General features: G+C 46.2%; 2 protein-coding genes across 8 annotated transcripts in view; one reads left to right on the forward strand and one right to left on the reverse strand.

The window, feature by feature from the left end:
• GTPBP1 (GTP binding protein 1) overlaps nucleotides 1–12,412 on the reverse strand; it is a 28,592-nt gene extending 16,180 nt beyond the window's left edge. Inside the window, exons 1-2 of one of the 6 annotated variants that reach the window (XM_041757547.1) lie at nucleotides 8,898–9,979; nucleotides 5,796–5,907 (exon numbers count right to left, since the gene is read on the reverse strand). In XM_041757547.1, coding sequence (XP_041613481.1) covers nucleotides 5,796–5,907; nucleotides 8,898–9,089 — 304 coding nt within the window. In that variant the 5' untranslated portion in view covers nucleotides 9,090–9,979. Of the gene's footprint in view, nucleotides 1–5,795; nucleotides 5,908–8,897; nucleotides 9,980–12,097; nucleotides 12,225–12,251 lie in introns of those variants that run through there. The other 5 variants (XM_041757549.1, XM_041757550.1, XM_041757546.1 and 2 more) reach the window with 5 other exon arrangements.
• Nucleotides 12,413–12,734: 322 nt separating this feature from the next.
• Nucleotides 12,735–25,460, forward strand: JOSD1 (Josephin domain containing 1). Of its 2 annotated transcripts, none has more exons than XM_041757554.1 (5): nucleotides 12,735–12,867; nucleotides 13,220–14,037; nucleotides 22,330–22,458; nucleotides 22,558–22,752; nucleotides 23,379–25,460. In XM_041757554.1, exons 2-5 carry the CDS (start codon nucleotides 13,853–13,855, stop codon nucleotides 23,476–23,478), a joined length of 609 nt encoding a protein of 202 aa, XP_041613488.1. In that variant the 5' UTR covers nucleotides 12,735–12,867; nucleotides 13,220–13,852; the 3' UTR covers nucleotides 23,479–25,460. The 2 variants fall into 2 exon arrangements, with proteins under 2 accessions (XP_041613488.1, XP_041613487.1); XM_041757553.1 differs by having other exon boundaries at nucleotides 12,800–12,940.
• The last annotated feature ends 91 nt before the right edge of the window (nucleotides 25,461–25,551 follow it).

The following is a 25,551-nucleotide window of genomic DNA, read 5'->3' on the forward strand; positions in this document are numbered from 1 at the left end:
TTTTTTAACTGAGGTGTCTCAGATGAAATATCCAGCAAGCAGATGAAAAACAACAGCAGCAACAAACCACAAGTCTGAGCTCAGGATAAGGAAAGGGAGTCCAAAGGAAAGACAACAGAACAGTCACCAATCACTAAGTGCCTACTGTAAGGCAATACCTGTAAGGTCCTTTCCACGTGGTGTCATTCAATTCCCACAGCAGCTCCCTCAGCTTTTCCTCCAGCCTCTGGGTTTCACGGAGCACCTCTGCTCCTTCCATAGGATGATCTCCTACCATGCTCCCAGCTCTCTCTTTTGCAGCCTCTCAAAGACCTTGCAGTACCTTTTATCACTTTCTCTTCCCTCCCTCCATGCTTCCCCTTACAAACGAGCTCATTCTTAAACCACAAAAAAGGAAACGCACCCCCTCTTGTCATGCCCCTGCATACTTACTAAGCTATCTATCTCCCCTGTTCTTCCTTTTACCACCAAGTGTCTCAAAAAAGTGACTGCACCTGCTGACTATATTTCTAACGACTCTAGAAGAAATTAGTTTTCAAGACATTAATGGACTTCAACCACTCATCTAATAATGCTCTTTTCTTGACCCCTACAGCATTTGACACTGTTGGCTGTCCTACCTTTGCTTCTTGAAGCACCTTCCTCCCACTCTGCTTACGTATTGCTTGAACTCTCTTGATTCATCTCTACCCTCTGTCTGGTTTCTTCTTCTTCTGTTTCCTCTGCTGGCTCTTCCTGCTTCTGCTTCCTAAATGCCAGTCTTTTCCAATAGTCAATCAGTGGCCCTTTCTTCTAGTTTCCAAACATCCCTCTTGGCCATCTCATTCTATAGCTCTGTCATTTTGTAAACTACAAAAATATTCATTTCTAGCACTGCCCTCTTTGCAGAGCTCCAGACCAAATTTCCAACTGCCTGGATGATAACTCTCAGAAGTCTGGCATCTAAATTCAACCACTCTACTGCCCTTTTAAACAAGAACACAGGGATGCCTGGGTCTCTCAGTGCTTAAGCGTCTGCCTTCGGCTCAGGGAGTGATCCTGGAGTCCAGGATGGAGTCCCCCATCCCTGCATGGAGCCTGCTTCTTCCTCTGCCTGTGTCTCTGGCCTTTCTCTGTGTCTCTCATGAATAAATAAATAAAATCATTAAAAAAAAAAAACCACAAAAACTAACACCACTAACAAAGCATTTTAGGCCTCCCTGCAATCCTAAGGAGTAAGCATTACTGTTCCCATTTAGCAGTGGGATAAACAGAATTCAGAGAGGGCTCAGAGTCAATAGAGGATCAAGAGGCTGTGTGAGCTTGGGTCTTCTGATTCCAAACCTAGAGCCTTTTCCTCTGGCAAGGGCTCCTCTTTGTAACCCACCAGTTCTTCCCTTCCCTTCCCTACTTTTGATGATACCACCATCCTCCCAGTCCCAAGCTCAACACTCATCCCTCCAGTCCTGCTGATTCTAGTTTTAGGCCTCGCCCCTCTGTCCTTGTCCCTGCTCCTTTGTTGCCAATTTGGTGCCGCCAGCCTGATTCAGGCCTTGTCCCGTCTCAATCACTCCAAGACCCCTGGCTGGTCTCAGTGTACCCAGGCTCTATTCCCTGCAGCCCATCCTGCATACACACAAGCTTAAGCTCCTAATCCACACATAGTTCTGACGTTTTCACTTCCAACCCAAAGCTTTGGAAGGGATCCCCCAGCCCAGCAGCATCCAGTTCCAATTAAAGGCCTCCTCCATTTATCCCACACCCCCTCTTTAGTATTGTCCCAGTCCAAGTGATCCAGTCACAATCCCCCATGTTCCCTGCACTTCCTCTATACCTTTGCTTATGTATTTCCTACCCTAGAAAGCCCATCAGCACCACATACTATCCCTTGTGGAACAATGTTTTGGATGCATATATTCCTCCACTATACATAAACATCTTGAGGACAGGGTACAGCTCAAACATTCCCTAGGTGCCCCATGACGGTGGTTTTCCTCCATCAAGTCCTCAAATATTTGCGAAATGCAAAACAAATGAACAAAGAGGGAGCAGTTTGGCTGAAGAGTTTCCAAATGCATGGCCAACTGAGCTCTGGAAATCTTCTAGGTTAGAGAAGGGCTTGTGGAAAGTGTTCCTAAGAGACAGTCTGCACATCTTGCCATTCTTGCCAGACCCCCAGGTTCTAGCCAACTTTCCCTGTTTCTGTTACAACAAAAGGCTTTCAGGTCCTGTTCCAAACAAGGGGGCAATCATGAATGTTATCTTGTCTATCCAGAGCTCCTAGAAAATGCTCCCAGTCCTATTACCCTTCTCCAGCAGGCACAGCATTCCTCACTCTGTAGGAGTGGAGACAAAGGCCAAGGAGAAAAGCTGCAGAGGCCCAATTACCTAAGGCCACATATTCAGCCATGTCCAAAGCTAATCAGATTTCTGTCCTGCCATTTGATTTACCTTTTCTGTACGTACTCTCCTGCTCAATATGCTTTTAGGATAAAAGTCTTAACTCTTTGATAGGGTATTCAAAAACCATCAAGATCTGGGTTCTGTGATCTGTCCAGCCTACCCTCTTGACACTCCCAACCTCACATTCTATACTCCCACTTTACAGAATCACTTTTAGGGGCACATGGGTGGTTCAGTCAGTTAAGTGTCTGTCCAATTCTTGATTTCAGATCAGGTCATGACCTCGGGGTTGTGAGATCGAGCCCCTGGGTCAGGCTTCACATCCAGCAGCAGTATAATCTTTGAGATTCTCTATCTCCTCTCTCTCCACCTCACCCCTACGTGAACATGCACTCATTCTCTAAGATAAACAACTGTTAAACAATTTGTTAATTCTGTTAAAGACTTAAACAGAACCCCTCTTGGTCCACCAAATATCCCATAATAACCAATGCCTCTGTGCCTTTTGCATGTGGCATTCTCTGCTCACTCATTATCGCCTCCATTTATCTGGAAAACTCCTATTAACCCTTTAGTATCAATTCAAGGGGCACCTCCTTTTTGATGCCCTTCCTGACTCCCCCACCATGATCTAACATACTTCCTAGGTTCTCTGAATTTTTAATTCAGTAGCTGGCTCTTAGAAAGCCATGACTTAATATGAAAAATGAACAAGGTGGTTCTTGAAAGAACCTCATGGTAAATCAACTATAACCTGGAATCCTTAAAAAATTATTACTGCAATTACTAACACTAGGTAACGTTTATATGGTTACCGTATATCAAGTATTAATCTTCACCATGACATCATGGGATAAATTCTATTACTTTTTTTTTTTTTTTTTTTTTAAATGATAGTCACAGAGAGAGAGAGAGAGAGAGAGAGGCAGAGACACAGGCAGAGGGAGAAACAGGCTCCATGCAGGGAGCCTGAGTCTCCAGGATCACGCCCCAGGCTGAAGGCAGCGCTAAACCACTGAGCCACTGAGCCACGGGGCTGCCCAGATTCTATTATTAACCCATTTTAAAACAACAAAAAGAGCCAAGAGGCAAATGCAGACCCACCAGGCTCCAGACCCTGAACTATCAGACCAGACTGCCTTCTTTTAAAATTAGGAATGTATACTTGTTTTTTTTTAAAGATTTTATTTATTTATTCATGAGAGACCCACCAAGAGAGAGGCAGAGAGAGACACAGGCAGAGGAAGGAGCAGGCTCCATGCAGGGAGGGCGATGCAGGACTTGATCCTGAGACCCCAGGATCACACCCTGAGCCGAAGGCAGATGCTCAACCACTGAGCTACCCAGGCGTCCCTGGAATGTATACTTAAAGAGCACATTACTCTGCTTAGAATTTTTTAACACGTAACTTATCCATACAAATCTCTCTGAGGTAAGGTGGGGAAGTAATTATCCCCATTTTACAGATGAAGGAAGTGACAAAGAGGTGAAGCACCTATACAGGAAATCAGTAATTAAGCTGACCCCTGGGGGCCTTGTGTCTGGTTTAGTCCCTTATTTGATACTCAACTTGTTTAACTAGTTATGATCTCTTTCTTCCTCTCAAGAATTCCAGCAGGAAGGAGTCACTATGAACGTAATAGTGCCCAATTGGTAGATGCAAAGATAATGCCTGGGTGTGTAGGAAATGTAATAATGAATATATGACATTTTCCTACGCTTTGCCATTGGAGGATTAATTAGTTGTGGGTTGCCAAGGCATGGTAAAATTCGCTAAGAGTCCACATTAAAGAATGAGGGGGAAGAGGTGGGGTCTTAAGAATCTAGATCATCAAAGAACAGTCCCAACACTTGTCAAAACTGATCTAGATATGGTTTCTTCAATTCTACAAGCAAGAAGTGGCCTTGGGGTGGTTCATCCTATTACAGCAGACCAGATGTGCACCTGAACACAAGCTTTCAAAAGGCTACCAACAATCTCCTAGTCACGTTTTTTTCTGAACCTGACTCTCTTTGCTATCTCTAGCACTTGACAATGCTGACCAATTTCCTCCCTTTCTTGGCAAGGCAACCTCTCAGTTTGCCTATCTCTCTGACCAAGCTTTCTTTAAAGTGATAAGACCCGAAATGGGAAGGTGACAGCAAGGATGGAATGGAAGGGATAGATAGGAGAAGCATTTCAAAGGAAGACATAGCAGTATTTGGACATCAAGCCCTTCTATGTGCCAGTCTTGCGGCATTTCCAAATACTGTTTTCTACTGAAGTTATCTATGTATATGCTATCTTTCTTTCTGGGGCAGAGACTAGATTATAAGTATCCAGAAGTACCTTGCAACAGTATCAAGCCCATAGAAGATACTTTTTTTTTTTCCCCATAGAAGATACTTAATAGATATATGTCAATAGTTAAAGAATGATTTCCAGATTTTCTCCATTTTAGACTAAAAAGAATTATTACCTGCCTTTACAAAACCTATGTTCAGCAAAGAACTATTCCTTTAAAGATGCATCAAGGCCTACCAGGGCTTCCTACAAAGATGACAGAAACAAGTTCTGGTAGTAGCTGAATTCAAAATTGTTAACAAGCCCAGCTGCCATTTCAGCAAAGGTAATGTTATAATGAAGCAAGAGTAAGTAGGCCTTGTATTGAGGACATAAACTAGGAACAACAACAACAGCAGCACAGCAACAACAAAAAAACTCCAAACCCCAAAAACAAAAGCTCAAGATACAATCTACAGTGAGGACTGCCTTCCTCTAAAACAGCGGGCCCCATTACAATGGAATAAGCATGTTGGAGGACATTAATCAGCCCCTTCCAGAATGATAACAAGGCTACATGGCTGAAAGGATCTCAGAGAGAAAAAAAGAGGACTTCTGTTACCACAGCTATCCACATTGAATGGTCACTGTGGTCTAAGGCAAGGTAGCCTTGCTGAAGACAGAAATTTTGTGTGTCCCTTTCCTGTAGACATAAAGAAGAATCACAAAGGTTCTTTGCGAAACAGGCAATATGTAGCAAAGGAATCTGTAAGTCAGGCCTGGAGAGGGAAAATTTAGAGCTGTCCAAGGAAGGCTTAATTGTAGACCTAACTGTGACTTTGCTCTATTACCTGAGTTAAGAAATTTCCTTGTTCTGTGCAAATGTCCCTTTATGCAAATTCAGACTACTGGAGATAGAAAAGAAGCATCTGTAAAACCGCCTGGAAAGTGAATCTTTGAAGTCAAGCATATCATGACCACTAAGGTGGGAATTAGCATTATCATTTTGTACTTTTATGTCCTCCCAAACAGTCCTGCAGAAACTAAAGAATCACTGCAACTGAGACACATGAACAGGAAGTCAATAAAAGAGGGAAAATGTGCTCTAAATAATTTTTTAAAAATAAAGTGAAAGGAAAACTATGCTCACCTGATCCCTGCCCAATGACATATATGGTCTCTCCGCATCCCTCGTCCATCCTCTCCCACATCTGCCGAAGTAGGCTGTCATACTGCTCTGATGTAGGGCTCACTAGAACCAGCTAGAAGAGAAACCAAAAGCCTTTAAGACCACACTTACTAGAAGAGCACCACAGCCAAAGTAGATCAATAGCCTGACCAAAGACCCTGACCGAATCCCACCACACCTTGATCTAAAATAGCTACACAGCCCCCTCATGCCCTCTCTGCCCCTCCAGAAATAGACTTTGAGCCTAAGCCTTTATAATTTGAGTTATATGATGTATTAAAATGAGTATGTCTGAACCGCAACCCACAGAAAAGAGGGTGTGAGGAGCCTGCTTCCTGCTGCTTAACATGAGGCACAGGACCCATAATGACTGGGAATCTGGACTGTGGGCAGAAACTGATGAGCACTGCTTTATTACCTACATGTAAAAGTCTTCCACTTGCAGCTTGCAGTTCACAGGACAGAGATCTTATACACTGCCATGCCCTCCCCCTGTGGCCAATTGTTCTTATCATAACCAAAGAATTCTGTTCCATGTTGCCTTGGTTAACTTGATTACTTAGGAATTGGCAGTTAAAGCTGCTGCAAGACTCATTTTCATCAACAAAACACCATTACCGCTAAGATGGGTATTAGCACCATCATTTTGCAAATTTCTGCCAATAATATTAAAATATGAAGTACTTATTTGGGGAAGCCATATTTCATCCTCTGACTACTTGTGTGGAGCCTTGGACAAAGAACTTAACCTGAGTCTCTTAGAGCTTATACTACTTGCATCCTAAAGACATTGTCCAGGCCAAGTAAGATAACCTGCAATGCATCTAGGCCACAGCTCAATAAGTGGAAATTAGTTTCCTTCACTCAATCATTCCTAGAAAAACCTTCTTGGATGAAACTAGCCACTACAGACCACTAATTGTTTCTCCCTTTGAAAGCTCTCAGAACTTTCGGTCTCCACAGCTAATTATAGCAAGTGTATAAACTTACAGCTTCTAGTCTTTTTTTACTCAGGAAGCAATCTATTCAACACACTCCTTCTCCCCCTCCACATTGTCAGTTCTTCTTTTTAATATCATCAAAATTTATATACATATAGCTTCTCAACTTTAAAACCATGAGGAGGACTTCCCCAACTATATGATGAAGTAACATTTCCCTATCCTGGAAGGGAAATGACCAACATTAAATAAGTTGGTCAGGAAATGAAGGTACTAATCTCTTTGCATCTCTGCCTTGCAATTTCCCACTGTGTTTTCAGGATTCTTCAGCACCTTGACCATGAATTGACATCCATTTCATTTGCTCTTGAATCAAGTGTGTTTCTTACAGTTTCCTGAGTTGACTCATTAGGGCTTGTACTTGTAACCTAGGTGCTGTCTGTCTGGGTCTTTTGCATCATGTCACATCACCTCACACATTTCCTCTGATCATCCCTCTCTTTGAGGTTGGCCATTCTCATTGTGGCAGTAGAGACGTCAGACAGGAAAACTGTAATAATGCAGACAGCTGGTTTCTAAGTAGGCAAATGAGACTAGAGGGAAAGAAGAGTCAAAACTTGGCCACTCAGGTTGCAAGGCAAGTTCTCTTGTTTGGGTTAAGTTTCTTAAGGCAGTTTTGCCACCAGAAATGTTGAAAAATCACAAATGTTTTCAATGCTTCACGAACATCTTTTACTGTAACTATCCAACAACAGGTAGGAGGTACCTGTTGGTGTTCTATCTTCCATCAGCTGCTATTTAATCTGCACAGGGAATTATCAGTTATTCAGTTCATTTCAAACATTCACTGAGTAGTATGTATCAGAGCAGACTGTACTACATGTCTATTAGAAAACAAAATTCAATTGGGTACATTTTAGCATCTAATTGGCTTTATTCTAAATTCATCAATCAGGCAGCATCTTATTGAGCAAGGAAAAGGAGTTCCAAGTAGCTGTACAAAAATGAAAGATTTTATAGGCAAAAAGGGGGTGAGACAAGATTATTAGCAAAAGAAAAAAAAAGTATAATTTCAGGGAAGGTTACCTTCCCTTTGGGAAAGACAGGAGGGCTTATCCGGCAGACTATCTTACTAGTGCTGACCAAAAACCTTCACTCCTGGCAGAGGGGGAAGCTACGAGGCCTGGTTTGTAATCTAAGGAGCAAATGACCCCATCTTGGGCCTGTTTGGGTTTTGTTTTTCTAAACACGTCATATACATTAAAAAAAAAAAAAAAACGCTTATCTGTACTTTAAAAATGTTGGAGTTGGAGAACTAAGAGGTTAAGAAACTTTGCCAAGGTCACAGAGCCTTTTTAAGTGGCAGGTTAGGGAACCCAGCCCTGTCGCACTCCCAAGTTGGCATTCTTTCCTTTCGCGACGCTTAAGCACCTTCAAGACACCAGCCACATCTTCCACTTACTTTGCCATCCTTACAGCGCCAAGCACAAGCCGAGCCCTTGCTTCCCGCCTACCTTCTCACAAGCTCGGCGGCCCGATTTAAGAGGTCCTTCATTATTTCATTCATACAACATGAGGTTCCACTCCTGCTATGGCGAGATTCTGCGTCCTGCTCGTCTTTCAGTTTTGGTTTGGGAAGGGATTCCTCAGACCCCCTCTCCGGGACTGGCCAACTACTTTCCGGCTCCTCGCCGACACCAGGAAGAGCCCCGCCGCGTTCCTGCTCCCGCCCAGCCTCCTCAGCCGCCGCGGCCAGCGCCGGGAGAGGACCACCTAGGTCTCGGCGGAGGCGGCACGGCCGAGGGCCGGCAGCCGAGCAGGGCGCCGCGGGCGTCGCGTCGGGCGCCCCGGTTCCACGTGGCGGAGCCGGGGGGCTGTGATCTCGGCGGGAGGCGGACGGCGGGAGGCCGGGTCGGCGCCGCCGGGGGAGGACGCCGAGGCTCGGCCTTCGGGGGCCGCCCCTCGCCGGGAGCCCCGGACGCGTCCCGCCACCGGCAGGTGGGCGGGCTCGGCCCCTCCCGCCCCCGCCGGCGCCGTCGCTCTGGAGACGGCTCGGCCCGCCGCCCTGTCCCCTCAGCGCCCGCCCGGTCCCCTCAGAGCCGCCGCCGGCGGCCGGGCCTACCTTGCTGGTGAGGTCCAGCTCCGGCTCGCCGTTGAGCGCCTCCCCGTCTTCACTGCAGTCCGAGTCGAAGGCGCCGTGGAGCCGGGCAGCAGCCGCCGCGGCCCTGGCCGCCCCCGGGGAGCTGGGCTCGGGGGCAAACATAGAGGCCGGGACCGGCGAGTCCATCGGGGAGCGACTCCGCTCCGCCGCCATCTTTAATAACTTAGGCTAATTCGTAGCCGGCCTCCCCTCCCTCCTCGGCTCATTTGCCTAATCTATGCGCGGCCCCGCCCCGGCCCTCTTCGGATAATTTATGCGAAACTTCTCCAGCCGCGTAGACGATGACACGTATTTCTAGCTAAGAAACAATCGACCAGGCCTCTCAGCCACCAATCACTGCGGCCCTTTCAAGTACCTAATGAATAATTAATGAGGCCCAAACCCCAACAACAAATGTCTGAGACGTCACACGCCTCGTTCGCAGCTCGGGAGGGGGCAGCACCGCGGCCACGCTACCTGCCGGAAGCCTTCCAGCCAACGAGAGCTGGGCAGGGTTTGACTGACACGGCAACCATCCAATGAGTGGGGAAATACACACAACGTTTACCATCACCGCCCCTTACTTCCCTCCTTTCCATAGGCAGTGTTCAGTTTCCAAATCTTACTGCAAAACAGTCCACACGGACAGCCTTCCGATGATGGACAGGGGCAAGGCCCAATCTAGTCAGCACACAGGGCCCGCGCCTCGGGCCACCGCCCACCCAGATAGTAAACCGCACAAGGCCCCTCCCACCTCCCTACTCGGAGACTCCCGGCAGTCCCTGGAAGACCGAGGTCCAAAGCGCTGGCAACCTCCACGCAATCTTAATAGAAGGATCGATGCCTGGAGTACTATAGCAGCCAGAGCGAGGGAAATTAATTAAACGCTGACCTTAGGGAGAATTCTCCATTCACTGCCTCTGCGGTGAGAGCAATTACAGGTCCAAAAAGAGACAACCAGCTAAATTACAAGCCAAAAGTACCTCACCACATTTGTGAACTGCGAAGCTAAGACCTGGGTCTGTTAGGAGAGTTTCCTTTTTTTTTTTTTTTTTTTTTTTTTTTTTTTTTTTTAATTTTTTTTTTAATTTTTTATTTATTTATGATAGTCACAGAGAGAGAGAGAGAGAGGCAGAGACACAGGCGGAGGGAGAAGCAGGCTCCATGCACGGGGAGCCTGATGTGGGATTCGATCCCGGGTCTCCAGGATCGCGCCCTGGGCCAAAGGCAGGCGCCAAACCGCTGCGCCACCCAGGGATCCCCTTAGGAGAGTTTCCTATGGATGATTTTTCCAGAGTATCATCAGTTGTATTAGTCCCAGTCCACAATACCATCAGCACGTTTTAGGTGTCTCTCCCTGTCTCAAAAGTCTGAAAAGCTTGATAAAATGAGGGATTAGGGCAGTCTCGGTGGCTCAGCGCTTTAGCGCCGCCTTCAACCCAGGGCGTGATCCTGGAGGCCGGGGATCGAGTCCCACATCGGGCTCCCTGCATGGAGCCTGCTTCTCCCTCTGCCTGTGTCTCTGCCTCTCTCTGTATCTCTCATGAATAAGTAAATAAAATCTTAAAAATAATAAATAAAAATGAGGGATTAGCAAAAAGTCACATAATGCCGGCCTTGGGCACTCGTCCCAAGCAGCAATCAAGAAAAAGCAGCCATTGGGGCAACCGGATGGTTCAGTGGTTTAGCGTCTACCTTTGGCTCAGGTCCTGATCTCCAGGTCCTGGGATCAAGTCCAGCTTCCGGCTCCCCGCAGGAAGCCTGCCTCTCCCTCTGCCTATGTCTGTGCTTCTCACTATCGCTCATGAATAAATGAATTTTATATATATATATATATATATATTTTTTTTTTTTTTTAAAGAGCAGCCATTGAGATGGTAACATATCCAAGAATTAGAGTTTGGAACACAGGATTTGATAAGAGTTAGAGTTCAAAATGGCCTTCAGATTCAGGGATCAACCTGAAAAAAAAAAAAAAAAAAAAAAACCTCTGCTTGCTCCTGTTAACAACTACAAATCTCTTTTTTTTAAATGATCAAGTCTTATGTACACCGCACAGCTGGGAATCTGGGACAAAAAGTCATTCAACTCCAAAGGTCTTGATAAGATCTCCTCGAATACATTTTTTCCCTTTCCTTTTTTTTTTTTTTAAGATTTTATTTATTTATTCATAGAGACACACACACACAGAGAGAGAGAGAGGCAGAGATACAGGCAGAGGGAGAAGCAGGCTCCATGCCGGGAGCCCGACGTGGGACTCAATCCCAGGTCTCCGGGATCACACCCTGGGCCGAAGGCGGCGCTAAACCGCTGAGCCACTGGGTCTGCCCCCTTTTCTGACTAAATCGCTCACCACTATCCTATATATTCCTCTATGAGGTACTTAAAAAACATTAAAATCTTGAGTTGGCAGAAAAGCCAAATACCAAGCTTTAGTCCTCTAGAATAATTGGTATTTACCATATGACCAACTGGCTCTTCCAGAAAGAGCTCAAGTACATATGTGCTGACACCTATCGGTAGACTAAAAAACATGTCCTCACTATAGGACTAGTTCACAAAACATACTCTCAAGAGTAGGTACTTCTTGAACAGAGAAATCTTAAAATTACATCTTGGGAAAGAAATTCCCTTCCCATTTTTACAACCTCTTTCCGAAGACAAGTTAGAGCACAGGTTCAAATCCTGAGTCTACTACTTCGTAGCTGTGTGACCTCACACAAGATAATTAACCACTTTGAGCTTCAGTGGTCTCCTCTGGGAAAAAAAAAAAAAGCAGCAGCTATCTCAAGGCAGTTAGCAGGAAATGAACAGTGTTTGCAAGCCTCCATTAACTAATCTTATGAAAATATAACCGCAACCTTAGGTGGCTTACAAATTACAAAACTTTAAGATAATTCTAAAGTCTGGATTAGGGCAGGACTCCCAAGCGTGTGGTAAGCGCTCAAGCGTGTGTTAAAGTGGTAACTGCGGTAAGTGTAATGGTCTTAGAGTCGAGTCCTAGCAAGGTTAGAGAAATGCCTGAATTATGTAATCTTACTGTTTTTCCAATTTCCTGAACAAAAAAATCCCAAAGAAGGGCACCTAGGGTGGATGATGCCTCCCATGTGACCTAAAGGTAGGTAAAAGGGGGGAAAAGTCCCCGCGGGACCGTGTGTTTACCTTCCCGACACCCAAGATACCTTGAGAAAATCCAGAGTAAAGTTCTAAATCAGCCACCGTGAGACCAGGGCGAGAGGACAGTGGTCTGTGGGTAGTGCACCGAAATTCGACACCAAGGCACTGAGACAGGACTCTCCACTCCGCCTGAAATGTGACTCCAGGCGAGGCACTTACCCTCAGCTCCCAGGGAAGTGCGAGGCGGCCGGGCCCGCTAACCAAGGCAGCTTACGCCCGGCCGCACCAGTAAGTTTCTCTGAAATCACCTGGTGAACAGCGCGTTAGACAAACATAAAACGGCCAACGCAGGAGTAGCTAGTCCAGGTTCTGCAAAGCGCTCGGCTCGAGAAGCCCGGCCCACAGAAGGGAAAGGGTGGGGAGCTCGGCGAGGGCAGCCGCAGGCCGGGTCGCCGCCCCGGAACGGCGCCGATGCCCGGGGAAGGGTGGGGAGCGGCGGGCGTCGAGGCGAGACTCCCGTAGGCCGCCCCGCCCTACTCACACCCGGAAAGAACCGAACCCAGGAGCCAGGCACCAGCGCCATGGCCGGCTGCCGCCGCTGCGCCTCACGGCCCCACGGCCCCACGGCCGCATGCTCTCTGCGACCCCCGCCCACCAGGCCACCCAGCACCGCCCACACCCACTCAACGGACCCGCGGCAGCCCCGGCCTTAAAGCCGGCGCCGCCTGACGACAGGCTGACGTCATACGTGACGCCGCGCGGGCGGGAGCGGAGACGGCACCGGAGGGCGTTTCCGGAGCACGCGCCCGGCGAGGGCCGCTGACGTCGGGCTCAGGTGCGCGCGCTTGCCCGCCCGCCCGAGCGCGGCCCAGGTGGCGGCCCGCAGCGCCAGGTGGCGGCCTGCAGCGGTGAGGGGCGACCCGCGGCGCGGGCGCGGGCGCGGCCGGGGGCGGCGGCGGGAGGGCGTGTCGCCTTGCACTCACGTGACGGGCGGGAAGGTTGGGGTGTGGGCGGTGAGGCGAGCGGGGTGGGCCCGACCCCACCCCTCGAGGGCTTGCCCGCGGCTGCGGAGGACCTTCCCTCGGGCTGGGGCCGGACCCGCCCCGCCCCGCCACCTACCCCGCCGCCTGGTTGTCCGCGGCGGCCCGCGCGACCGCCGGAGCTGACCGCGGTTGTCTCCTCCGCAGGGCCGCGGCGAGAGGGTGAGAGTCCGCGCGTTCCGAGGGAGCCGTCCCCGCCTTGGCCCGCGCCCCGCGGGGCCCCGCCGCACCCGAGGGGATGGAGAGCGGTCCCCGAGGCCCCAGCGCTGCCCGCGATCCCACGCCGGCCGGCTCTCGCTAGCTGCTCGAATTGTGCGTTTTCCCACTACCTAGGCCTTGTCTCCTGAGTCAGTGGCGTTGCGGTTCGAAGGAAATGGAAGAAAAGGAGCGATGTGAACAATTCTGCTCGGTCCTCCTGCATTGAGGCCTGGTTGGCATTTGCAGAGAGGAAAATACGGGAAGAAAATCGTGGGGGTTTTTTTTGGCGGGGAGAGTGGGAGAGAGGAAACAAGGTCTTAGATTTTCTATGATTTTTTAAAAATTCTGCACTTTGACAGTGGTGGCGAAATACACTAATCCAAAAGTGATCTTTCTATTAATGGAAGTGGATTTTTTTTTCCCTTTTGATTCCAACCTTTCTCCCCGTGACAAAGCATAAATCATGGACACCAAAAAATAAGGTGGACCTCAGGAATCCCGAAAGGACTGAGCAGCTTACATTCTTCCTCTGGAGGGAAGGGTGGTGTGTTTTTAGCCATCTCTGGAACCTAAAACGAAAACATGAGTTGCGTGCCATGGAAAGGAGACAAGGCCAAATCTGAATCTTTGGAGCTGCCCCAGGCAGCACCCCCACAAATCTACCATGAGAAACAGCGCAGGGAGCTTTGTGCCCTGCATGCCCTCAATAACGTCTTCCAGGACAGCAATGCCTTCACCCGGGAAACGCTGCAAGAGATTTTCCAGAGGTAGGGGACCCCTTATCCTTGGCATTTTTACACTTTTTGCTATTTCTGAATTCCGGGGGGAGGGGCAATGTCTCTGCTATATAAACCTTTAAACCAACAGGTATTATTAGGTAACTGTTGTTAGTAGGTACAGGGGATACAGAGATGAGAAAAATAATAATCACTATCGTTGACTGAGCACTTACTATAGGCAAGGCACAGTGCTAAAAACCCTCAGTTGTGTCATCTGGTGTGATCCCCCAACAGTCCCATGGAATATGTGTTGCTTCTTTCCATTTTATGGACATAGACTTCAGAGAAGCTCAGCAACTTGCTGGAGGCGACATAACAACAGATAGAGCCAAGTTTTAATTCAGACTTGTATCTGTGCTGTTGACCAGGATGCTGTAATGCCTCTCAAGTCCTACCCCCAAGAGGTTACAGTCTAGAAGGGGAACAAGATCTGTGTACACTGGGTCATCTGTCATCAGAGGTGGTTTGTTGTGGGTTTTATACGGAAGGTGTTCAGCTATACATAGTGCTCAGGTTTTCCATAAGGCCATACTCTGGCCTTGGTGCATTTTATACATTATGCTTTGCTTTGTATAGCTTTCCCCAGCAGTTATTTTACCATCTCTATTTTACAGATGGAGCAAGAGGCAGAAAAGCCAGATAGTTTGCCCAAATAGCTTTCAAGTAGCCAAGCTATGACTTGAAGCTGACTCTAGACCTCTTTCCCTTTCTACTTCATTCTGGATGGCTTTTTTTTTTTTTTTTTTTTTTTTAACCAACACTTTACTAAATGCTGCCTGACAGATTGACAGAAGTTCAGTTTTTTCTCTCTACTTTGATGTTCTAAAATTCTTTTATCACAGGGTTTAAGAATTAGTTCTGTGGTGTCTGGATGGACATAGCAGCATGAGTGCTACTTCCTGAGTATCAGAAAGGCATGTCAGAGCAATTCTATCATCAGTACCCATTCAGCCTGCTAGTGAGTTGGGCCTGGATCTAAAGATACAGACTGTGGTTATAAGCTGTTTGTGGATAATTGCAAAGATTCTTTCAGTTGTGTTTTTCCTGAATGAAAGAATGCTAAATATTTGCTAAACTCTCACATGGAACCAAAGTTCTATTCCTGGCTACTAAAGCTCTAGCAAATTTGTACTATGCTCTCCAGTTTCCTGTCAGCACAAGGTAAAAAGGTTCATCTCAAAGTAATAGCAAACCAGTGCATAAGAAAATATCCTCTATTCTCACTCCAGAGGCTGAATTCTATGTATTTTGTATGGAAAGATTCAGCGTAGATAAATGGAAACAAAGAAGTATGAAAGGGATCAGAGGAAAGGGAGAAGAGGTGAGGAAGAGAAGATGGAATTTTATAAACAAACATTTACTAGCAGCCTGCTGTGTGCCAAGCCCTGCTAGGCACTGTAGAGAAAACAAGTTGAACAGGACTCAGCCGCTAAGTACATCCCAGAGCTCTACATTGACCAGACCTTGAGAATAAACTTAAGTGAAGTTAGAACCTTAGAATTTAGAGCTGTTTGAAAGGGAAAAGATGATCTCTTTGGATCATAATGGGAAGAATAGTAATGATGGCAGGTTAAACTAGATAATTTTAAATTCTCAGATACAAAGTTTTATGCTCTTTTGAAGATGAGGCTGATGAATGGTAGAAATAGGAGAAAAATTTTGATGAATGCTGTTTGTTGAAAGGAAGTTCATCCTAGCAGTCGAATTTTAGCCAGATTAAAAAGGAGAAATACAAAAGCAGGGTGGAGTTTTCAGTACAGTTGTGGATATGAGATGACTCATGTTTGGAATAGAAATGAGTAGGGATTTAGAAAAAACTAAAACCAATGGCCGGCAGCATAGGGACGGGGAAGAGAGGAATCAAGGTGGCAGAGTCTCAGTCCAAGAGTTGAACATAGTGATGATAACAACCATAGTGATGGCAGAAGAGGTCACTGGTTTGGAAAGGATCAGTTTTCAACATGTGAAATTGGAGAAAAGCTCAGAATCTGGGCAAGTGTCTTCGTGCACATTATACAGACTCGGATGTCTGATCTCGTACACCTCATCATATAGGAGTCAAATGATGTAGTAGTAGTTTTGCTGAGTTGTTTGGAAAATCCTCAGGCCTCAATCTATTTTCATAGACTCATCTCAATTGTTCAGTGATTAGATGTTCTTGCAGCAAGTATGCATCCCTCTTCCTCCAAAAAATAGCTGTTAAAATCTAAATAGATGAAAAGTAGGTTGGTCCCCCTTGAACAATCTAATGCAAGCTGGAAGAGACAAAGAGATTTTAGATTTTGGTGAACAACCAGCATTCTCTACCACAAAGAAGTCCAGCCTCCCCATTAAAAAGTCCCTGAGCAAGCGGAAGGAGCCACATTTAAAGGTATGGTGGTGGTAAATTGCTCAAAGAGATGGAGTGCTAACCTCTAGAGATTTAAATCACTTTGTCCAAGGGCCAGGCAAACACAGCATCATCATTGCCAACACCTACAGAGTACATTGATGTGCCTGACTCTATGATCTGTGCTTTATATATATATAACATATATGTGTAATATATATTATATATATTAAATATGTATATTATATATATATTTATTTATTTAAAGGTTTTATGCATTTATTCATGAGAGACACAGAGAGAGAGGCAGAGACACAGGCAGAGAGAGAAGCAGGCTCTGTGCAGGGAGCCTGATGTGGGACTCGATCCTGGGACTCCAGGATCATGCCCTGGGCCAAAGGCAGGTGCTCAACCACTGAGCCACCCAGGCATCCCTGTGCTTTATATATTTAATGATATAATGACACATCATGAAGTTCTGAGACATATTTTCTAATGTCATATTTCTTAAGAGCTGATAAAAAGGAAAATAATAATTATGAGAGAAAAGGAACCTTGATGAATGTCCACATCTTCTTTTTGTTAAAATCTGAAATCATCACCTTAGCTAGACCCAGGAATAACCACGAGGGAGGACCAGGAACTCCCCTGAGCGCATTGGCATTAGACCTGGCTAGAGCCTATCTTCTCACCTGGAGATCACTTCAGACCACATGGCTCTAACCTGCAGCCATAGCAGCAGAAGGGAGAGGCATGCTTCATAGTTCAGAACTTCTGTCCAAATCATGAAGACCATCCTGAACAGGAGTTTGCCAAGGAGTCCCAAGAAAAGAATCACAGAAGGGGATGGCATGGAATTCGATGTGACCGGTGTGTCCCAACTATAGGGAAGACCTATAGAGTTTGGAGCCTAGCTCTATCATTCACCAGCTGCATAGGACCGTGCAAGTCGCTGTAGCCACACTGCACCTCAGCTTGCTTATTTACATTGCAGGATTAAGCTCTGTCTCAAGGCGGTTGGAAGGATTAAGAAAGAGAGCTCAAAAGTGTAGCTAACATGGGATCCCTGGGTGGCTCAGCAGTTTGGCACCTGCTTTCAGTCCAGGGCATAATGAGACCTGGGATCAAGTCCCGCATCCAGCTCCTTGCGTGGAGCCTGCTTCTCCCTTTGCCTGTGTCCCTGCACCCCCCCACCTTTCTCATGAATAAATTAATAAAATCTTAAAAAAAAAAAAAAGCTAACATGGTAGGCACCTGGTTATTGTTAAGGCAGAAACAAGTACTGGTATCATGGCACACTGGGTAGAGTCCACTTACTCAAATGGCCTTTCTAGGAATGAGATAGAGGCCATTCTCTGCATTCCCTAGAGTGGTATCATCTAGGACAACATATGTTTATTCAGTTGCCACTGCTTTGCTGTGAGGGCAACAGAGTAGAAGAGCCATCCCTTGTGCTTCAGGAGTTTGCTCTCTGGTTGGACATGTATAATGGAATTCCTTAATGGTTCTGGAAAATGGGAGTTTTTGCCATTGTTAAAGATAAGCCAACAGTCACAGAAATTAAATCTCACAGTTAGCATTGGTGCTGCTTGCTAGGATAACGGGTGGTCCTTCCCATCTCCCTATGTTTTCTACATAGAAGCCAGGAAAGATTCCATGAAAGAGGTAGTATGTGACATTGACCTTGAAGAAGCTTTAGGATTGGGCTTGGAACAGGAAACAGGATTGGAGAATAGAAGTGTCTGAAGTACACTAAAAGCCCAAGGAGAGGGGAACGGCAGGCCCCAGAGAGCCAGAGGAGGTGTTAGCCAGTGGGCAGGTGGCTCCAGTGGCAGTTCTTACAAGAGAGAGTGAAATGATAACTTGGTAAATGTGCCAGGAACTTCTGGGTGACTTGGCGGAAGGAGAGTTTGGAAGCAAGGAGATCAATTTAGAAACCTGTTTGAAAAGCCCATATATGGAGCAAGGAGGCTCCAGTTTGTGGAGGGTGAATGGGAATAGACAGGAGAGGGCTGGAAACTGAGATAAAAAATATGAGACATGGAGAAGAGACCCTAGGAACACTCCTGTAAGGCGTACCTAAAAAAAAAATGTCAGATATGTTAGGGAACTGAAAAGTACCCCTCTTCTCAAGACTCAAGGTGAATATTATTAGCATCTTAAGGGGACACCTGGGTAGCTCAGCAGTTGAGCTTCTGCCCTTTTTTTTTTTTTTAAACAAGGACTATGTCTGTCTGATTTTTCTTTCTTTTTTTTTTTTTAATTTTTATTTATTTATGATAGTCACACACAGAGAGAGAGAAAGAGAGGCAGAGACACAGGCAGAGGGAGAAGCAGGCTCCATGCACCAGGAGCCCAACGTGGGACTTGATCTCGGGTCTCCAGGATCGTGCCCTGGGCCAAAGGCAGGCGCCAAACCGCTGCGCCACCCAGGGATCCCCCGAGCTTCTGCCTTGATACTGGGGTCTGCAGTCGAGTCCCACATCCGGCTCCATGCAGGGGACCTGCCTCTCTCTCATAAATGAATAAATAAAATCTTAAAAAAAAAAATTAACATCTTAGGCACTCCATGAATTCCTGCAGGAAACCTTTTTACTTGATTCATTCAACCATTAATGTATTGAACACCTTCTGTGATCATCTGGGAACGCATTTGGGAAAGCATGGCTCTAAGTTTTGAGCTTGGTGGAGAGTTAAATGGTGAACAAGGTAGAAGACCCAGAAGTTTCTTTGTGGGAGCCTTCATGCATCTCCCAGCTAGAGACCTTACTGGAAGTAAGGAGAAGCTATTGAAAAATTGGTGACAGGGAAGGAACTTGATCTACCTTGATCTAGGCTTTCCATATGCTTTCTTTTTTTTCTTTTTTTAAGAGTTTACATTCAAACGCAACTCTTCCTGACTGACTCCAGAGACTCAACCTTTATTTATTATTTTTTAAAGATTTTATTTATTTATTAGAGACACACAGAGAGAGAGAGGCAGAGGGAGAAGCAGGCTCCATGCAGGGAGCCTGATGTGGGACTGGATTCTGGGTTTCCAGGATCACGCCCTGGGCTGAAGGTGGCGCTAAACCGCTGAGCCACTGGAGCTGCCCTCTATATTCTTATTTAATATGCTTATTAAATGCTTTCTTATTTAATACAAGAGCCCACTGAGAGCCTTTGTCCTTTGAAACTCCACTTTAGGCACAGACCCCAGGGAGTCTGCTGGCCTTTCTTCTTCTCACCCCACTACCACCAACCACTCTAGTTCTTGGACCCTGCCATTGAGCACAACATTGGAGTCAGATAAACCTAATATAAATCCTAGTTCTGTCACTTGTGATCATAGGCAAGTTACCATTTTAAATCACCAAACTTCAGTTTGGCCTATAGCCTCATAGGTTTATTATGGAAACTAAATGAGATATGCATGAAAGCATCTTGCATTGGGTGTGGCGTGGGACTTTTCAATAAATAGTTTGTTTCAGTAAAATACAGTTTGGTTGCAGAGTGAATAGTGTCCTCAGATCCCCTTCTTTGCTAGCTATGGAGACAAGATCACAAGCTCTCTTTATGGGTCTGCTTACCAATGTTTACAAAGAAAGGGTAACAAAATAAACATGGTTAACATGTTAAATATTTCTTGAGCACCTGTCATGTGCCAGGCACTCTTTACGTCCTGGTGATATAGCTCTGACTGGATGGAGAAGGCCCCTGCTATCATTCTAGTGTGGGAAAACAGACGTGTCAGTTAGTAACAAGGGCTGTAATTAAAGCAGGTGGATTGGGCAGCCTGGGTGGCTCAGCAGTTTAGCGCAGCCAGACCAAGGATCAAGTCCCATGTCGGGCTCCCTGCATGGAGCCTGCCTCTCTCTCTCAGTCTGTGTCTCTCATGAATAAATAAATAAATCTTTAAAAAAATAAATATCAGGAAGGGAGACAGAACATAAAGACTCCTAACTCTGGGAAACGAACTAGGGGTGGTGGAAGGGGAGGAGGGCGGGTGTTGGAGGGGAATGGGTGACGGGCACTGAGGCGGACACTTGACGGGATGAGCACTGGGTGTTTTTCTGTATGTTGGTAAATTGAACACCAATAAAAATTAATTTAAAAAATAAAAATAAAAAATAAAAATAAAAAAAATAAAAAATAAATAAATAAATAAATAAAGCAGGTGGATTAAGAGCTGGTGCCTGGAAGAAACCGAAGATTGGGTGGTCAGAAAAGGTCTCTAAGGCACTAACAGTTGAGACCTAAATAAGGAACAAGGGGATCCCCGGGTGACGCAGTGGTTTGGCGCCTGCCTTTGGCCCAGGGCGCGATCCTGGAGACCCAGGATCAAATCCCATGTGGGGCTCCCGGTGCATGGAGCCTGCTTCTCCCTCTGCCTGTGTCTCTGCCTCTCTCTCTCTCTGTGTGTGTCTATCATAAATAAATTAAAAATATATATATAAAAAATAAAAAAAATTTTTTTTAAATAAATAAATAAATAAATAAGGAACAAAACAAGTGTACATCTAGAGGAAGGGCATTCCAGACTGCTAAAACAGTGCATGCAAAGGCCTCAGGTGAGGAGTTTTGTGTGTTAAAAGACATAGGGATTAGGTCAGCAGTGTCCTGAGGGCCTTGGAAGGAGAGGAGGTAATTTAGACTGCATTTAAGTGTTTTGGGAGCCATTGGAGGATTTAAGCAGTGGAAGAAATGTTTTATGTTTGAAAAATATCAGTATGGTTGCTGTGTGTAGAGAAATTTGAAAAAAACTTTTTATAAGATTTCTTGAGTGTTTAGAGTTGACCTAAAGTCATGATTCTCTTCTGGAGAGGGCCCTTAGCAGCCTTCTGGACATCCACTCTCTGCTTTTATTCCTGAGAAAACTCACCCCATTTCCCTCTCTCCTCTTCACACCAAGGTGGAAGCAATCTACCCCTTCCTCCACGGACCTAACAAGCCTGTGAAAGCAAAATCATAGGACTGGAAATGCCTTTAGAGCTACTGCCCTTGTGTTGTGATGGAGTGGCTAATGAGACCTGGCCAAAAATGACTTAAAGCTGGGTGGGCAAGTTGAGTTTTGTTTGGCACATTTTTTTTTCCAGTTGATTCTTTTTTTTTTTTTTTTTTAGATGTTATTTATTTATTCATGAGACACAGAGAGAGAGAGAGAGAGGCAAAGACACAGCAGAGGGAGAAGCAGGCTTCATGCAGGGAACCCGACGTGGGACTCCATCCCAGGTCTTCAGGATCAGGCCCTGGGCTGAAGGCGGTGCTAAACTGCTGAGCCACCCAGGCTGCCCCAGTTGATTGTTTTTAGTTTTTAAAAATTTTTTTATTCAAGTATTTTACACACACACACACACACTTTGGAAATAACTTTTCCTGGTTTATGCATTTTGGTTCAATATAGGCCTTACTACTTATTGCTTTACATTTGGCCCCAGTTCATACATTTATGTTACCTGCTGGGGCCCCTGGAGGCCTTGGAGTATTTAAGGATTAATGATTACCAAGTGTGCAAGCCTTAAAAAGAAAGCATTTAAACTAAAAAAAAAAAGAAAGAAAGAAAAGAAAAAGCAACAAATACTACCTATGCAAATGAAATTATCAATTACTATTTTCTAACGTTTAAAAAAATGGCTGTTTTAAGGCAGGAAGATTAGAGAAGAATGCAGAAATGGATAGGCTGGGGGTTTCATAAATGAGACACTTTCGTGGCACATGGTTTTTGTCTATTGACTTTCTGAATGACAGCAGATAGGCCCCACCACTACTGAATTAATGTTTTGCATAAAAAGAGAGGTAATCCCTAGGGCAGTAGGATCGCAGACTAAAAAGTACTTCGGTAAAAGTGGCCACCTTGCACTGAATGGGGGAAACGAGCTTCCAGAGGCAGTGGTGGAAGGTGTCTATGGAGTACGGGTCAGGAGGGGTTGGACAGCCCACAAGTCTCAGCCCTCCTCCTTTCACATTTGTAGGTTGTCTCCAAACACCATGGTGACCCCCCATAAGAAGAGCATGCTAGGAAATGGGAACTACGATGTGAACGTCATAATGGCAGCACTTCAAACCAAAGGCTACGAAGCTGTCTGGTGGGACAAGCGCAGGTAATCTGAACCAGGCCTGACTTGAGAAGTGGCACGAGTGGGGAGGTGTTCCCAGCAGGGGACCTTGGGGAGTTGGCTGATGCCGTTCCTCTTCTGCAGGGATGTCAGTGCCATTGCTCTCACTAACGTCATGGGCTTCATCATGAATCTGCCCTCCAGCCTGTGCTGGGGTCCACTGAAGTTGCCTCTCAAAAGGCAGCACTGGATCTGTGTTCGAGAGGTGGGAGGTGCCTACTACAACCTCGACTCCAAACTGAAGATGCCCGAGTGGATTGGAGGCGAGAGCGAGCTCAGGTACCTGTTGTGAATGTGCCAGGCTTCTTCCTTGCATGTGTTGGGCAAGTTGAACCTACATTTTAGTAACTTGACAAAGGAGATGAAATCTCTAGCTCCTCGGATCCTCTCTCTGCCTTGTTTAGAATTAGGGTCTTGGACTAGAAAGAGCTGAATCTTAGATGGCCTGTAAGGATGTGAAGTCCGTCCCTTTGGTATAGAAGTTCCAGCACCCAGAATGCTGGCCTTCTGGTCTGGTAGGACTGGCATCGTAACATTCTCGATGCTTAGATAACCGGGATGGTATAGCTGCCAGTTCAGAAGAAAGACCTTTAGACCAGAGAGGGCTAAATTTCCCTCAGATGAAACAAAAAACTTAAAAAAAAAAAAAAAGATAAATCCCTTACTTGAGTACTTTGGGCCAGCTGTTCCTCACAGAACTAGATGGTGTTGAGTGAAAATTAACTGGGCAAGTGGAGGGGGTAGCCAGATGTGGAACCCTGCAAGAACAGATCCTTTCTCCAGTATCTTTAGGACTGCTAAGTGTGTAAATGATGAGGTCAGTGGTGAGCACACGGCCCTGAGACTGGAATTTGCAGTTTTACCAGCATTTCATTTTCTCTTTCATCTACCCTTTGTTCCCATAGGAAATTTCTCAAGCATCACTTGCGAGGAAAGAACTGTGAACTCCTGCTGGTGGTGCCAGAAGAGGTGGAGGCCCGTCAGAGCTGGAGGGCTGATGTATAATGCAGTTCTGCCCAACCTTCCCTCACCTCGGCCCCCCAAGTCCTCGTCATGTGCTGTGGCCTATACAGTGGGTCTGCCCTTGCCACTTCCCCAAACATCTCATTGGGTTTCCCCCTCAGATTTGACAGTGCAATAGGACAGATGTGTGGACTGTTACAAGAACCAGCCACCCAGCTTTACTCATTCCTGGGACAGGAAGGTAGGAGCTCTGTGTGCTTAGGGCAAGCTATGAAGACTCTTGTTTAAGAGAGGAGAAAGGAAGGTGGGTCCTGGTTTATTTTCCTCATTCCTACGAGAACTTGACAGAGGCTCTGCTGGAGTACACTGCTGCTGTGACTCACCTGGAGATGCTGCCTCCACTTCCCCTTTCCTGGCTACCAGTGGGTCTGAAGACCGAGTACATGCAAAGCCCATGTAACTGGCTTGACGGACCCAGAACATATGGGCCTCTCAGGAAACCATCTCCAAAACCCCAGCAGTGGTACAGTATGCCATCTCCAACCCTCAACGCCACCCATTACCCATTACCCATTTTTATGGCCATCCTTGGAGTTTTCTAATGAAAAGTTCTCTAGTATTCCATGCCGGGTGGTTGAATCCTGCAATATCCTAGTGAAACAGGGTGAGCTAGATACCTAAGAGGACTTGACGGCAGCCAGACTGGGGCAGGCATGGATGGCCTGTTGGCCCCACTCCAGCACTGTCCCTACCACTTCACTACATGGATTTAGGAGGCTCTGGGGCAAAGGTCAGTCTTCCCAGCTGACACACTCCGGCAAAATCAGGAAACAAGTCTGCTTTCAATGTCTAATTCCACTAGTTTGAGACACAGTTGGGTGAGGAAAGTATCCTGAAGATAAGCTTCTCAGAGATTAACAGCAGCTAGAATTGGTACACGTCCTAGGCTCTGAGTCACTATAGTGACAACAATCAGAATCCTCAAGTTGGGTATTAACTTGCATTGCTATAGGACCTGGATTTGTCATCTTTTAGTTTCCTTTACAAATCAATGAAAATTGATCCACCCCCTACCTCTTTAAATAGTTGTAGGCCACTTTTCTCCTATAACTTTGGAAAACAAAAGAGAAGGAGGGGAAGTATCTTACCACACTGTGTGTCACCTAAGTGGTTGTGGTTGCCTTGAGGCAGGTGGGCAGGCAGGGATGGTCTGTCTACCCCTTACAGATCCATAGTCTTGGCAGGTCTGAGAGCCACCCCACTGGCCAGATGTCTCCAGCAGCAAAGCCAGCCTGGGGCTTGCATGTCAAGCCTGAGCAAGCTTAACAGGATGAAGCTGAGGCTTTCTCCCCACTGTGACTGGAGTGCATGTTTACACCAGCACTTTTTCTGCACATGTATCTTCAATCCAACAAGGCCGTTTTTTTATGCTGAGTAACAGAGGCCACCAAGCAGCTATCGCATCACACCCTCTTGGCAACTGGCTGCAGTCTCTTCTGCACCATTTTCCACACCAGACCTGCTTGGCACCACAGGGAGCTCTTTACCCCTGCACAATGACATTCCAACCACCACCAGCCAGAAGTTACAGCCAACCTGATTGTCATAAGCAGGACCTTGGGTCCATGGGCACTGTCCGTGATAGTAAGCCATTTACTGGGAGGAGAGGAAAGTCCTCTCCACTAATCTGCTTGGGCCTGTGCAAATGGCACTTCAGAGGAGTCCCTGTGCACTTGGGAGTCCATGAGCCAATGGGATATGCAAAGACGCTTAAACATTTCAGGGCTGGTTTCTCTGTTCATATCCAATTCTGGTGCTTAGGAACAGGGACCCATGCTGATGCCCAAGGGCAAAAAGCCCCACTTCCTTTAAGGAAGGGGGCAGGCCTGACCCTGATGCCCAAAAAGGGGCAACCCTAGGCTTTTTGTTTTTCTTGCTTTTATTCCTTTTTTTGTTGGCCTTGTGCTGGGTTTGTTTACAAAAGATGTATTTTGTTTAACCAAATATTAAAAATGGAAAACTGTACATAAATCTCCTTCCTGTCTGTCTGAATTCTGTAATTACGTATGGAAGAGGAAGAAAGTAAACTTTAGTGTGATGAGACTTTAGAAGAAA

Source organism: Vulpes lagopus, chromosome 5 (assembly GCF_018345385.1).
Source record: "Vulpes lagopus strain Blue_001 chromosome 5, ASM1834538v1, whole genome shotgun sequence".
NCBI classification, from domain to species: Eukaryota; Metazoa; Chordata; class Mammalia; order Carnivora; family Canidae; genus Vulpes; species Vulpes lagopus.